This window comes from Xyrauchen texanus, chromosome 40 (assembly GCF_025860055.1).
Source record: "Xyrauchen texanus isolate HMW12.3.18 chromosome 40, RBS_HiC_50CHRs, whole genome shotgun sequence".
NCBI lineage: Eukaryota > Metazoa > Chordata > Actinopteri > Cypriniformes > Catostomidae > Xyrauchen > Xyrauchen texanus.
Window position 1 is genome coordinate 1,219,154 of NC_068315.1, and position 16,324 is coordinate 1,235,477.

At 42.8% G+C, this 16,324-nt stretch overlaps 1 protein-coding gene across 1 annotated transcript in view; it reads left to right on the plus strand.

Moving 5' to 3' along the window:
* The window catches only part of LOC127633135 (A disintegrin and metalloproteinase with thrombospondin motifs 14-like), a 35,671-nt gene that overhangs the window by 3,684 nt on the left and 15,663 nt on the right, over window positions 1-16,324 (plus strand). Inside the window, 5 exon segments of the mRNA XM_052112020.1 lie at window positions 190-278; window positions 12,069-12,212; window positions 13,787-13,871; window positions 13,873-13,920; window positions 14,000-14,113. Coding sequence (XP_051967980.1) covers window positions 190-278; window positions 12,069-12,212; window positions 13,787-13,871; window positions 13,873-13,920; window positions 14,000-14,113 — 480 coding nt within the window.

A 16,324-nucleotide genomic window follows, 5' to 3' on the forward strand; every position in this document is an offset into this window, starting at 1 on the left:
GAATGATGCCCCAAATGTAGTCTAAGTGTGCCCCTCACTATGTTTTAGGACACAGCCAGTGTTGCATCCAGCAGCACTAGAATATTTGTTATTCTCCACTGGCCAAACAGTTTACTGATTACCCATTGCCCTCGGGACATGTCCAACTGTCACTAGTGATAGTTTCCAATTTTCCAACTCTTACATAAGATTCACATGCATCCAGCGCCGATTATACTCGTCAAACTATCAACTTCCCCACCTCTGTTTGTGTCTCAAATCCTTATCCGAGGCTCACGGTACACGTTTATGACAGAATATTCATTACAACAGCAGCTGAAAGATCATCAGTGCTGCCCTGTAGACACACAAACATCTTGCTGTGGACTGAAACCGGCTAAATCTCCCTAGATGCCTCATGCATAGATTTGGTATTCTGGTGACCCTTGACCTCTGAGTTAGTGCACCCTTAATAGTGTTCATTACTCGGTGCACACGGCCCAAAAACCAACCGCAAGAAACCAGCTGCGAGCGCACACAACGTCTGCATTCAGCACAAACACATGCTAATGCAACACTCCATCAGTTTGTGCATGAGTTTAGATTCTGTTTGTGATGTCACACACGGCTCAACACACTCCCGACGCATTTGCAACAATGCATCTGTGTTTAGAAGCTTTAGGAGGCTGTGAAAGTTGCTTTGCTTTTTTAAGGCAATTCAATACCTCCATCGGCTGTAGTGATTTCCGTGTGAGGCATCACAGATCGCCTCTGTTCCGTGAGCACGTATGCGTGCACAATGAGATCATTCATTGCGGCCATGCTGATGACTCTCTTAGGTAATCGCTGTCAGTGGCACGAGGACAATGACACGCTGTCTCCTGTACCGCCAGCCCGGACAGAACTGATGCGGCGGACGCTCCCCTGCGATTCTGCAGCACAACGGTCATTCTGTGCCGGCATTAACAGCTGCAGCTGCTCAGAAGAATCTGGTTTAGCGAGAGGAGAATGAAAGTGACAGACTCAAACGACTTTCTTACCAATAACAGACGTGTTTATTTCAGCTGCATTAACGGCTCCGCAAACTGAAGTTAGCATTAAGCAAATGCGTTAATCATGTATGTAGCATATGAAGTGCATACTTGACATTGTCAGTTATTGTTCAATGTTGTAATAGGTGGTTAAAATGTGATTTTCTAGTAACTAAAAGTTATAAAGTTCGTGTGAAGGCCTTTGAACTCAGACACATTTCTGAATGCAACAGTGCACAATTGACGTCTAAGATTAAAAACCATGCCACCACCAGGGCTGGACTGGTAATCTGTCATTCCGGGCATTTTCCCTGGGGCCGACACACTTTGGGGACGATCCGGGCTGGACTGGTAATCTGGCATTCCGGGCATTTTCCCGGTGGGCCGATGCACTTTGGGGACGATCAGGGGCTGGACTGGTAATCTGGCATTCCGGGCATTTTCCCGGTGGGCCGACACACTTTGGGGACGATCCGGGCTGGACTGGTAATCTGGCATTCCGGGCATTTTCCCGGTGGGCCGATGCACTTTGGGGACGATCAGGGGCTGGACTGGTAATCTGGCATTCGGGCATTTTCCGGTGGGCCGATGCACTTTGGGGACGATCAGGGGCGGACTGGTAATCTGGCATTCGGGCGGCGGTGGGTTGGCAGCGAAATGGGCCGTCGCGTTATGGAAAAGAAACAGTGCTGCAATATGAAGACAGGACAGCGAACACCCCCGCTCAACAAATTTTGGGCCATTTGCTATGTAAAATCCCAGGCCGATTTCTCTTCCCAGTCCAGCCCTGGCCACCACTATAGATAGACGCTAATAATTGTGCATGCAAACTGCCCATATTTCAGAGGTTTTCTGGATGTTTCTGATGTTTAAATGACTAGATAACCTCTACTGTTCTGTCTCACACCTTTCATAAGCCGATATCGATTCTAATCAGTCAAACTCAACCTCATTCTAGCCACTGCAGAGACAGATATTGATGCAGCATATCGATGCTGAACAACTACTGCATAGACACAACCGGGCCAACAGTGGATGCAACTCTTGCGCAATACACAGGAAGTTATTTGAAGGCTTGTTCCACTTTATCTGCCTCCATCCGGTGAGTTATCAGGCTCACAGTCGCTGATGGAGGTCCATGTGTTTTAACGTCCTCAAGGTTTTATTAATAGCAGCGTGTCCCTTTCTAGACTATGAGGTCATCGCTATTGCACGCCGCCTGTCACGGTAAAGATATATAAGCTGCCGTTCATGTGATTCAGAGCGCGCCAACATCAACACAAGCACGTCTTGGCTTGCAGGAGCTGCGTGTCGAAAGACCGTCCCCCCGCAGACATACAGTACAGTGAGCTGAATGAACACATTTAGAGCTGTGAATGCATGCCAAAATGCACCGGAGGACACGCTGAGTGTGCAGTTTAGCCTGTGTTTGTTGTGAGCGCCTGACAGCAGCCTTAAAAACACCAATCTGACAGCTGTCACCGAATCTTGAGACTTGTCTTAATGGTGCAGCACCCAAATATTTAGTTGACTGACTGATTATTCTGCGCCTTTCAAAGAAAAATCTCTTGGGAGCGAAGAGGTCGCTGCGTCCTATAGATGGCACTTATGGATTATCTTATTCTAGATCAGGGGTTTATGAGCGTGTGGATACAGTGGTGATGACATGTGATCTAATTGCGTGCGTGTGTGTGTGTGTGTGTGTGTGTGTGTGTGTGTGTGTGTGTGTGTGTGCGTGTGCTGAACACGGGAGTTTTAAGAGTATGCAGTGAGGGCAGAACAGCTATTTGTGTTTCCATCAGTTTAAAAGAGTCAAGGCGACCCGGCAACTGGACTGCAAATCCAGATGTCCAAATAGAGATGTTTGATTTAGCCCTACATGCACACCATTATCTTTTCTTTAATATATTCACTTTTAATTAATATGGTGCTGCACAGAAAACATGTAAATGTGTTTTGAAGGCTTTGCAATGGTTTCCTTCACGATAAGTTTTGCGTTCCTTCACGTTAAGTTTAACGTTCCTTCACAATAAGTTTTGCGTTCCTTCACGATGAGTTTTGTGTTCCCTCACGATAAGTTTTACGTTCCTTAACGATAAGTTTTACGTTCCCTCACAATAACTTTTGCGTTCCCTCAAAATAAATTTAATGTTCCTTCACCATAATTTTTGCATTCCCTCACGATAAGTTTTGCGTTCCCTCACAATACGTTTTGCGTTCCCTCTCAATAAGTTTTCTGTTCCTTCACGATAAGTTTTACATTCCCTCACGATAAGTTTTACGTTCCATAACGATAAGTTTTACGTTCCTTAACGATAAGTTTTACGTTCCCTCACGATAAGTTTTACGTTCCTTAACAATACGTTTTGCGTTCCCTCACAATAACTTTTGTGTTCCCTCACGATAAGTTTTGTTCCCCCACACAATAAGTTTTGCGTTCCCTCACAATAACTTTTGTGTTCCCACACGATAACTTTTGCGTTCCTTCACAATAAGTTTTGCATTCCCTCACAATAACTTTTGTGTTCCCACACGATAAGTTTTGCGTTCCTTCACAATAAGTTTTGCGTTCCCTCACAATAACTTTTGTGTTCCCACACGATAAGTTTAAGGTTCCTTCACCATAAGTTTTGCGTTCCCTCACGATAAGTTTTGCGTTCCCTCACAATAAGTTTTGCGTTCCCTCTCAATAAGTTTTGCGTTCCTTCACGATAAGTTTTGCGTTCCTTCACGATAAGTTTTGCGTTCCCTCACAATAAGTTTTGCATTCCCTCACAATAAGTTTTACATTCCTTAACGATAAGTTTTACTTTCCCTCACGATAAGTTTTACGTTCCTTAAAATACGTTTTGCGTTCCCTCACAATAACTTTTGTGTTCCCTCACGATAAGTTTTGTGTTCCCACACGATAAGTTTTGCGTTCCTTCGCAATAAGTTTAACGTTCCTTCACAATAAGTTTAACGTTCCTTCATGATAAGTTTTGCGTTCCTTCACGATAAGTTTTACATTCCTTCACGATAAGTTTTACGTTCCTTCACGATAAGTTTTGCGTTCCTTCACGATAAGTTTTGTGTTCCCACACGATAAGTTTTGCGTTCCTTCACAATAAGTTTAACGTTCCTTCACAATAAGTTTAACGTTCCTTCATGATAAGTTTTGCGTTCCTTCACGATAAGTTTTACATTCCTTCACGATAAGTTTTACATTCCTTCACGATAAGTTTTGCGTTCCTTCACGATAAGTTTTGCGTTCCTTCACGATAAGTTTTACATTCCTCCACGATAAGTTTTGCGTTCCCTCACGATAAGTTTTACGTTCCTTCACGATAAGTTTTGTGTTCCTTCACGATAAGTTTTGCGTTCCTTCAGAATAAGTTTTATGTTCCTTCACGATAAGTTTTGCGTTCCCTCACGATAAGTTTTACATTCCTTCACGATAAGTTTTGTGTTCCTTCACGATAAGTTTTGCGTTCCTTCAGAATAAGTTTTGCGTTCCTTCACAATTTTTGCGTTCTTAAACAATTCATTTTGCATTCCATCACTACATTTTTAAAAATCTGTATTTGCTCAACCCTGTTTTGATGTCTGACTCATGCTGATATTATATGAAGCCTCATTTATTTTGAGACCTAAGGGTGTGAGAGCTCTGGTGTGATGTGTAGTTACTGTTGTCATGTTGAGGGATGGGAACACAGTAGATGAAGTTGTTCTGTGAGAATATCAAGGCGATGCCTGTCAGCGGCTGCTCAGAGAGAGTTCCAGTGCCTGCAGTCATTAGTGTGAATAGCCCAGCGTGATGTCACACACCTCTCTCATGTTGAGCGTTCGGGATGACAGCTGATGCTGCACTAATCCAGAGCTCAGCATCACATCTCGACGTCCAGATATTTTATTAGAAACACGTCACGCGTGAAACATCTCATGGAGGTTTGCAGAGCGAATGAACTAAAACAAATGTTTAAATGTGACTCACAGTTTGTGTACACATGACAAATGTTGTTTATTAAAAAAATCATCCACTCATTTCTCTTTTGTTTACTTCTAACAGAAGCACAAGCTGCTGACGACAAATTATAGGTTGGCAAACGCTCTTCCTCAAATTGCATGTTTTGCTGTGGTGTCACAATAAAGAAAGATTTTCGGGTTTTCTCTCCACACACAACGGCACGCTGGTCTGTCTTCTGTTTGTTTGCAGAGCTGTTTTTGGAAAAGTCAACGCTGTGTGCACTAGCGACTGACGCTAGGGGCTGTAGCCTTTAGCCTCCTTGTTAGAGCACCTGCCTCCCACGCCAGAGACGTCGGTTCGAGTCCTGTACGGAGCGGGTAAAACAGGGGCGTCACAATGGTGCTGTGACCCGGATGGGAGTGAGGTTTAGGGGGGTGAGTGTAACGGTAGATAGCTGTGTGTAAACCTCACTCTCCTGACCTCAAGAGGTGCACTAGCGACTGACGCTAGAGGCTGTAGCCTTTAGCCTCCTTGTTAGCGCACCCGCCTCCCACGCCAGAGACGTCGGTTCGAGTCCCGTACGGAGCGGGTAGAACAGGAGCGTCACAATCACACCTTTTCCCATCCATCGCCGCTCTGAGAAAGAGTGTTTTGCCTATATTTCTACAATGCAAAGATTGTATTAAATGTATTGATTTCCCCCAAACATTCGAGAACTTTGACCCAAAGGAACAAAAACGTCCATGCGCTTGGACCGCCTCAGAACATCTTTTAGTCCGCTCATGTGATTCTCTTGACGTGCACGTGTGAAAAGCCCACGAGTGGTCAGAGCGTCTCGCTGCACTATAAATATCCGCCTTCAAAGACGCTGGAGTTCATATGTGGAATTTAGTGTATATTTGCTCTTTAAGAGGCGTTCATTCAGTGTCGTTTCTCAAGGACTCGACTGACAGACTGTGACCCCAGCAGCTGAACTTGAACTGTGGGCTTCTGTGATTGGACAGTTTTTAGGTGCCACTGTAGGTGGTTGTTAGGATGTTCTGAAAGGTTGCTAGGTGGTTACTTACTGACCCAAGTCAAAAGAGTCCACCACAAGCATGTTTGTGTAGGGGCCATGTTTTGCTTTTGGCAAACTATAAAATATCATATTTTTGGCATATTTTTATGAAAATATTACGTTTTTTTTGTATCATGGTAAAACCATGTTTTTTGGACATACCATGGAAATAGTATTTTATATATTAATTTTGTATTTTTTTTCAGATCTTTTTACGTACATCCAAAAAAACTTTACAAACAAAACATCATTTTTGTTCAGTATATTATGAAAATATTATGTTTTATGGATGTTTAACGAAAATACGATAATACAATATACTTTTTTTTTTTTTTTTTTGCCGAACTATAAAAATACCTGATCTTTTGACACCATAATAATAAGTTTATTACCAATACCATATTTTTTTGTATGTATTATAAAAATATCATATTTTTGGTTGGTTTTATGAAAATACCATGTTTTTGGACGTATCATGGTAAAACCATGTTTATTGGACATACCATGAAAATAGTATTTTTTGTATTTTTTTTTTGCCGAACTATACAAATACAATATCTTTTGGATGTGCCATAAAAATGCTGTTTTTTGTTTGTTTTATGAAAATATATATTTTGTTTTTGTACAATAATAAACCACGTTTTGCCATTACGAAAATACCGTGTTTTTTTTACCAAACTATAAAAGTACCCAATTTTTTGACATACCATAATCCATCCATCCATCCATCCATCTTCAACCGCTTATCCGAAGTCGGGTCGCGGGGGCAGCTGCTCCAGCAGGGGGCCCCAAACTTCCCTATCCCGAGCCACATTAACCAGGTACATACCATAATAATGAAACAAATTTTTGACATACTATAAAAATACCATGTTTTTGGACATACCATGGAAATAGTATTTTATATATATATATATATATATATATATATATATATATATATATATATATATATATATATATATATATATATATATATATATATATATATATATATATATATATATATATATATATTTTTTTTTTTTTTTTTTTTGCAGATCTTTTTACATACGTCAAAAAAAAACTTTACAAAGAAAACATAATTTGTGTACAGTATGTTTTATGAAAATATCATATTTTTGGCCGAACTATAAAAATACAATATATTTTGTTATACTGGGGTAAAACCAGAACTTTTGTACAGTATATTATGAAAATACCATGTTTTTTTACCAAACTATAAAAGTACCCTAATTTTTGACATACCATAATAATAATTTTTATTGTTTTATTGTTTTATAAAAATATCATATTTTTTGGACATGTCATAGTAAAACCATGTTTATTGGACATACCATGAAAATAATATATATATATTTTTTTGCCGAACTATAAAAATACAATATCTTTTGAGGAACTGTGGTAAAACTATGTTTTATGGATGTATAATTAAAAAAACATGTTTTTTTTGGCATATTATAAAAATACCATATTTTTCGGACTGGTCATGAAAATCGTATTTTATTTATTTTATTTAGTTTTTGCTGAACTATAAAAATACAATATCTTTTGTTATACTGGGGTAAAACCAGAACTTTTGTACAGTATATTATGAAAATACCATGTTTTTTTTACCAAACTATAAAAGTACCCTATTTTTTGACACACCATAATAATACTTTTTTTTTTTTTTTTTGCCGAACTGTACAAATAACATTGTTTTTTGGACGTGCCGTGAAAATTGTATTTTATTTTTGTATTTTTTTTATTTATTTTTTTCAAACTTTTGTTCAGTATATTATGAAAATATCATGTTTTTGACGTACCGTGGTAAAATCATGTTTTATGGATGTTTAACGAAAATACCATAATACAATATACTTTTTTTTTTTTTTTTTTTTGCCGAACTATAAAAATACCAGATTTTTGACACCATAATAATAAGTTTATTACCAATACCATATTTTTGGTTTGTTTTATAAAAATATCATATTTTTTGGACATGTCATAGTAAAACCATGTTTATTGGACGTACCATGAAAATAATATATATATATATTTTTAGCCGAACCATGTTTTATGGATGTATAATGAAAAAAACTATTTTTTTTTTTTTTTTTTGGCATATTATAAAAATACCATATTTTTGGACATTTCATGGTAAAACCATGTTTTTCGTTTGTTTTATGAAAATACCATGTTTTTTGGACCAACTATAAAAGTACCCTATTTTTTGACATACCATAATAATATATTTTTTTTTGTATGTATTATGAAAATACCATGTTTTTAGTTTTTTGACAAAGTCAGCATATTTCATGCATTGTAAGATTGTTTTTATTGACTGCTGTGATGGTGCTTACTGCTATGAAGAATTTAATTGATAGATTATAGATTTTAAAATGCAACACTTGAGCATACTTTGCATAGTACTAGCTTGCTACTTACTGAAAACTGTGCTGTAGACACTGCATACAAGCATGTGATAACTGTATGCAGAATGCAACGTTAAATGCTTCATACAGTAGTATGCTATTGTCACGTGACCTCATTATGTTGCATGTTTAATAGAGTGAATGGCGTCCAGTTATCTTGGGAAAAAATATATTATTTTGCATTTGGGTCATTCTGTTTCTTTTGTGTCTTTTATTTAAAGGAATATTCTGTGTTCAATACAAGTTTAGCTCAATCGGCAGCATTTGTGGCAAAATGTTGATTCATTTCGACTTGTCTCTCCTTTTCTTTAAAAAAAAAATGAGAAGGAAAAATTGAGGTCCCAATGTGGCACTTTTAATGGGAGTCAATGGGGCCCGTTTTTTAAAGGGTTTAAAGGCAGAAATGTGAAGATTATTGTGACGAGGAGGAGGGCATGTCCGGGCCGTGAGGACGCACGCTCGGTACTGAATTGTCGCTGCCATCCACCAGGGGTCGTAGGACTCGCTACCATCCACCAGGGGTCGGAGGACTCGCTACCATCCACCAGGGGTCGGAGGACTCGCTGCCATCCACCAGGGGTCGGAGGACTCGCTGCCATCCACCAGGGGCCATCCACCAGGGGTCGGAGGACTCGCTGCCATCCACCAGGGGTCGTAGGACTCGCTGCCATCCACCATGGGTCGTAGGACTCGCTGCCATCCACCATGGGTCGTAGGACTCGCTCCCATCCACCAGGGGTCGTAGGACTCGCTGCCATCCACCGGGGGTCAGAGGACTCGCTGCCATCCACCGGGGGTCAGAGGACTCGCTGCAATCCACCAGGGATCAGGGGACTCGCTGCCATCCACCAGGGGTCGGAGGACTCGCTGCCATCCACCGGGGGTCGGAGGACTCGCTGCCATCCACCGGGGGTCGTAGGACTCGCTGCCATCCACCGGGGGTCGTAGGACTCGCTGCCATCCACCGGGGGTCGTAGGACTCGCTGCCATCCACCGGGGTCGTAGGACTCGCTGCCATCCACCAGGGGTCGTAGGACTCGCTGCCATCCACCAGGAGTCGGAGGACTCGCTGCCATCCACCGGGGGTCGTAGGACTCGCTGCCATCCACCGGGGGTCGTAGGACTCGCTGCCATCCACCGGGGGTCGGAGGACTTGATGCCATCCACCGGGGGTCGGAGGACTCGCTGCCATCCACCAGGGGTCATAGGACTCGCTGCCATCCACCAGTGGTCGTAGGACTCGCTGCCATCCACCACGGATCGTAGGACTCCTCCCCTCTGGATTGAATTGTGCTAATCAGCTGGGAGGGGGGGTAAAGACAAGCCAGAGGGCCAGTTCGAGAGAGCGAGAGAGACACACGCGTCCGCTGTGTGTGTGTCTGTGTGTTTGTTTCTTTATGTTGATTTATGTTGACTGTTCTGCCGGTTCCCGCCTCCTCCTTGCCCATCCTGAACCCAGTTACAATTATAATTTTATAAAAGCACTTGTATACATTTTTCTGTTCAAACTTGTGTATTATATGAGCTGAAAATTTGTCTAAATGATCATTTTTATTTTAATGGCATTACGTCGTCATGGCAACGAAGTTGTAAAATTGCGTGTGACGACACAGATGCGGTTAGTAAGTGATTTTATCACAGTAAAATCATATTATTTACATCTTGTGTCTATACTTTTGAAACAGTATTTTAATGTTTACAGATGAAACCCCATTGACTTGCATTGGAATTGACTCACTGGAACACACATTTGTGCATTTCTTTTTTTTTAAGAATAGGAGGGACGAGGCGCAATATATTTTTATGGTAAACAACATTACGCCACAGATGCTGTCAAGCTTAATTTGAACCCAGAATATTCCTTTAACGTATGTGTAAACAACGACTTTAACAACGAATAACTAATGTTAACCTCGGTGCCAAAAACACATCAGTAAAAATCCAGTATTTATTTATTTTTTTCATCTGTGTTTCAAAATAACATGGAAACATGGAAATATAAGCTAGCATTTAGGATTTTCTTCTCTTTTAGTGGTCAACCCTGTTACCATCATAACATACAGTTCTGAAAAGGATAGGCAGCTCAACAGCTCCCTTTAGAGAGGAGAACTCCAACATTGCCACTTTACCAAAGATGTTTCATATTTTCCGTTCACTTGAGCATTAAGATCCCGGTCGGGTCACGGGATCAAAGACTTCCTCTCGCTCAGCAGCTTTGGAGAACACACATGAATCATCGTTCTTTATTGCGGTCTGTCCTCAATGTTCTGAATCATCCGTGTTTATGGAGACAGACAACAAATACTAAAGCTGCAGTCATCAGTGGCAACACTTACATGAGCTGTGAGCTGGCAGCTCATGTTGTCCAACATGCCAGTGCAACAGTCTGTCTGTCTCTCTGGCCACGCTCATGAATCTGCAGTACATGTATAAAGGTTCTGCTCATAGTGGGAAGTTCTGGTCAAGCGAAGCACTTTTCAGTGTCACACAATAACGCTTTTCAGCAGACACGTTCATTAAATACTCCCGCCGCCTCTCACTGGAGCGCGAGACCGGTGTGGCACACAGGCGGAACTCATTCACCACTTATCTTCCCAGCCTCGCCATCTGCCCAGACGTCTGAGACCGTCAATCCGCGCATCTTATCATGTGGCTTGTTGAGCGCGTTACCACGGAGACGTAGCAACTCACCACACACCCCATTATAGCGACCACAAGGAGGTTACCCCATGTGACTCTACCCTCCCTAGTAACCGGGACAAATTGGTTGCTAAGGAGACCTGGCTGGAGTCACTCACCACACGCCCCCACCGAGAGCGAGAACCACATTTTTGCGACCACGAGGAGGTTACCCCACGTGACTCTACCCTCCCTAGCAACCGGGCCAATTTGGTTGCTAAGGAGACCTGGCTGGAGTCACTCACCACACGCCCCCACCGAGAGCGAGAACCACATTATAGCGACCATGAGGAGGTTACCCCATGTGACTCTACCCTCCCTAGCAACCGGGCCAATTTAGTTGCTAAGGAGACCTGGCTGGAGTCACTCACCACACGCCCCACCGAGAGCGAGAACCACATTATAGCGACCACGAGGAGGTTACCCTATGTGACTTTACCCTCCCTAGCAACCGGGACAATTTGGTTGCTAAGGAGACCTGGCTGGAGTCACTCAGCACGCCCTGGATTCGAACTCGCGACTCCAGGTTTGGCAGTGCAACGGCGTCTTAGGCGATTGGATCGGAAGAATTCAAGACGGAATTTTTAGCACATTTTCTGCATTGATATACAAGTAAAAATCTGCAGTTTTCGGAGAAGTTCTGTGTGCGTTGATTTCTTCTGGACGTGGCAAGCTGACGCTATTCTTTACACAGAGCTACAACCTCTAGCGTCAGTCGCTAGTGCACCTCTTGAGGTCAGGAGAGTGAGGTTTCTACCAGCTGGCTCACGTTACACAAAGAAGCGATTTAAAGAAACAGTTCATCGTTGTAATTGTTTATTGCATATTTCTGCATATTATTGTCGTGTTTAATAAAGTTTGTTTCATCCCCATTCATCCCCAAACTGGATTTTTAATGAGGAATAATGTCTGACTGGATGATGAAAGGTTGATCTTGTTGAACGTGTTGCATGTTTCAGGTTGGGTATGGAGCATGACGGTCAGGGGAACAGATGTTCAGATGAAACCAGTATGGGCAGTATAATGGCTCCACTGGTGCAGGCTGCTTTTCACCGGTATCACTGGTCCCGCTGCAGCAAACAGGAACTCAACCGATACATCCAGTAAGTGTGTATATCTCCTGAAACTCTCACTTCATCACAAAAGAGGAATGTAGAGTCTGTAAACATTTTAAAAGAGTAACATGAGTGCTATAGTCTGAAAGTACTGTTTGAAAGTGTTGCTGTTAAGTGTGTGTGTGTGGGAGTATTTGCACTATCTGTGGGTGCATGCACGCAAACTGTGGGGTATATCTTATGTTAATGAGGTGGCGCAAAGTGCAAATTGCTATTTTCCTGAGAAATCGGTCGTTGCACTTTGATGTTTCAAACGCACGTCTATTTCAGCACAAAGTCCAAATTTAGTTCCTGCATCTGCAGTTTGGAGTTTCCACCAACAGTAATGAAAATAATTAATAATACCTAAATTTGGGGTCTGGGTAGCTTAGCGAGTATTAACGCTGACTGTCACACCTGGAGCCGCGAGTTTGAATCCAGGGTGTGCTGAGTGACTCCAGCCAGGTCTCCTTAGCAACCAAATTGGCCCGGTTGCTAGGGAGGGTAGAGTCACATGGGGTAACCAAATTGGCCCGGTTGCTAGGGAGGGTAGAGTCACATGGGGTAACCAAATTGGCCCGGTTGCTAGGGAGGGTAGAGTCACATGGGGTGACCAAATTGGCCCAGTTGCTAGGGAGGGTAGAGTCACATGGGGTAACCAAATTGGCCCGGTTGCTAGGGAGGGTAGAGTCACATGGGGTAACCAAATTGGCCCGGTTGCTAGGGAGGGTAGAGTCACATGGGGTAACCAAATTGGCCCGGTTGCTAGGGAGGGTAGAGTCACATTGGGTAACCAAATTGGCCGGTTGCTAGGGAGGGTAGAGTCACATGGGGTAACCAAATTGGCCCGGTTGCTAGGGAGGGTAGAGTCACATGGGGTAACCAAATTGGCCCGGTTGCTAGGGAGGGTAGAGTCACATTGGCCAACCAAATTGGCCGGTTGCTAGGGAGGGTAGAGTCACATTGGGTAACCAAATTGGCCGGTTGCTAGGGAGGGTAGAGTCACATGGGATAACCAAATTGGCCCGGTTGCTAGGGAGGGTAGAGTCACATGGGGTAACCAAATTGGCCCAGTTGCTAGGGAGGGTAGAGTCACATGGGGTAACCAAATTGGCTGGTTGCTAGGGAGGGTAGAGTCACATGGGTTAACCAAATTGGCCCGGTTGCTAGGGAGGGTAGAGTCACATGGGGTAACCAAATTGGCCCGGTTGTTAAGGAGGATAGAGTCACATGGGGTAACCAAATTGGCTGGTTGCTAGGGAGGGTAGAGTCACATGGGGTAACCAAATTGGCCCGGTTGCTAGGGAGGGTAGAGTCACATGGGGTAACCAAATTGGCCGGTTGCTAGGGAGGGTAGAGTCACATGGGGTAACCAAATTGGCCCGGTTGCTATGGAGGGTAGAGTCACATGGGGTAACCTCCTCGTGGTCATGATTTGTGGTTCTCGCTCTCAATGGGGTGTGTGGTGAGTTGTGTGTGGATCGTGGAGAGTAGCATGAGCCTCCACATGCTGAGTTGTTTCATCATTGTAATAGTGTAGCAACAAAAAAGTAATGTTGTTTTATTGTTGTATTTCTTTTCAGCTCTTACGACTGTCTTATGGACGATCCGTTCGAGCTGAAATGGCCCAAACTCACCGAGCTTCCTGGTATCAACTACTCCATGGACCGAGCAGTGCCGCTTTGATTTCGGTGTGGGCTATAAGATGTGCACCGCTGTAAGTTCTGAAATGAATTGATTGGACAGAAATACGTGTGTCGTCTCGGTATTCTCTCAGACTCTCTTTCTCTGTCCAGTTCCGCACATACGACCCGTGTAAGCAGTTATGGTGCAGTCATCCAGATAATCAATACTTCTGTAAGACCAAGAAGGGTCCTCCGGTCGATGGGACAGAGTGCGCTCCAGGCAAGGTGAGGAACGGCGCTCACTGATGACAATGTCACAATGTCTCCAAGGAATATCATGTCAATAACCCAAAACACTTGAAAGATCAGAGCAAACCAAAGTCTCAATAGAAGATTTATCACAATCGTACTATTGTAGGGCAGCAGTGTGTGTGTGTACATTAGGGCTGGGTGATGATACAACGATCCCCACGCCGAACAGATGATGATCGACAATATTGCGAAATGGCAAAACCACGAGACCGTAAGTCACGGAGATACCAAACTTGGCAGGATGATCCCAAATCCCGCTCACCACTCAGGTGCACAAACGCACACCCATCTGACCCTAGGTGGCGCTATAATAAACACTTTTACATTTTGGCTCATATCTCTGGAACCGAAAGGGCTAGAAACGAAGGATTTAGAGTTTCCTCCTAGAGCGTTTGTCCGATTGGCATGCGATTTGGTATACATCATCTACAGACCCTCCTGACAAAAGCGTTATCAAAAGAATTTAGATACGTCAAATCTTTCTGAAGATATCAACGTTTTAAATATCTTCGGTATTAACGTGATTTGAGTAATTGATCAATATCTACTCAATCGCAAACTCCAAATGGAACCGCACTTATGGCACTTTTCCGCGGCACGTTACGGTTCGACTCGACTCGCTTTACTTTTCTGAGCTTGCATTTCCACTGCAGTTTAGTGACGCATCAGTGTGGGCGGGATTATAGGCTGATCGTCATAGTTGCTCCGCCTCGTCATGTCTACTGCCGTGACATCACCTTAAATGCGACACAAACATTACTGACAATAAACAACAACACGAGCGCTAGCTGTTAGCCACTAGCTCGTTGTGCTGCATAAAGCAGTTGTTGATGGTGATTTTACACGAGTGTATCAGTTAAATTGGTTGTTTTAGAAGTTTCCAGTAGCTGGTCGACTAAATAAAGTGAAGCTTTCAAGCGGAGTGTAGAGTTAACGTAACAAAACGTACCATCCTCCATCATGGACCCCAACAACACTCTCCCTCCAATTGCTCGCCGGTCTAGATAGCATCCGTTTGGTCGAACCACTTCCACATTTCCTTGATGGTTCTCAAATTAAATAAACGTCTGCGCCTCGTTTATTGACCACGGCGTGGTTTTGCGCACAGCCATTTATTTTTAAACTCCAAAGTCACCTGAACAAATGACACTGCTATCGCTAACTTTAAAACTAGCTGGTTGATGTCCCGTGTGACGCTGGTAGTGACGAATCTCTCTGACCAATCAGTGATCTGCAGGGTTTTGACATATCATTTAGTATCGGCTCGGCTCGCTTGGGACCTCGACCGAAGTGGTACTAAAAAAATGACCAGGTACCAGGAACTATCCACATTGGAAAACCCCCAAAAAGCGTGCAGAGTCGTGTCGAGTTGAACCGTGCCGTAGAAAACCCCCATAAGTCAACAGGACATTTAGAAGATGTCAACAAAGTTTTGTTCAGTTCCGCCCCTAGGGCGGCGCTACAACTAAAAAACTGTCATAACTTTGCAGCCGTTTGAGTGACAAAGTTCATATGCATCTTCTGTTCAAATGCTAACATATTCTTAAAAAATCGATTCGACAAATTAACAAAAATGACCGCCACTGGCCAATCATATTTCAGCACCTTATAATTCATATTGGGAATGGCCGAGGGTTATTTAAATGACTATAAACAAGCAGTGTGTTAACTCGAAGCAGCATATCAAATTTTGTGACGATCGGCCAGACGGTGGCGGTATAATATGTTAATTCGCTACAATGCAAATTTGTAGCTTCTCTGAATCCACCAGTGCCCCACAATGATATGGTCACTTGAATTTCTATTTCCTCGTCCTAGGCCGTTTGCCCAATTCTCGCGTAACTTGGTAGATATCATCTACAGACCCTCCTGAAAAAAAGTTATCAAAAGAATTTTGATGCGTTGAATCGTTCCAAAGATACAAGCAAAATTTTTTTGGCCGTGGCCTAGAATGACTAATTAGCCTGTATCTTGTGAGTGCAATTTTCACATTTTCGCTAATTTTTTAATGCTAGGGGGCGCTATAATTTATTTTATTTTTTATTATTTATCTTATTTTTGCTACTGTGCTCAAAGCAGGTGAAATGCCACACCAAAATAGCTTTTTATGACATTTTTCAAATAATATGACAGACTCCTTTGTCTCGCTAAGGCTAACTTCGTAGCTAACATGTTATGCATCCT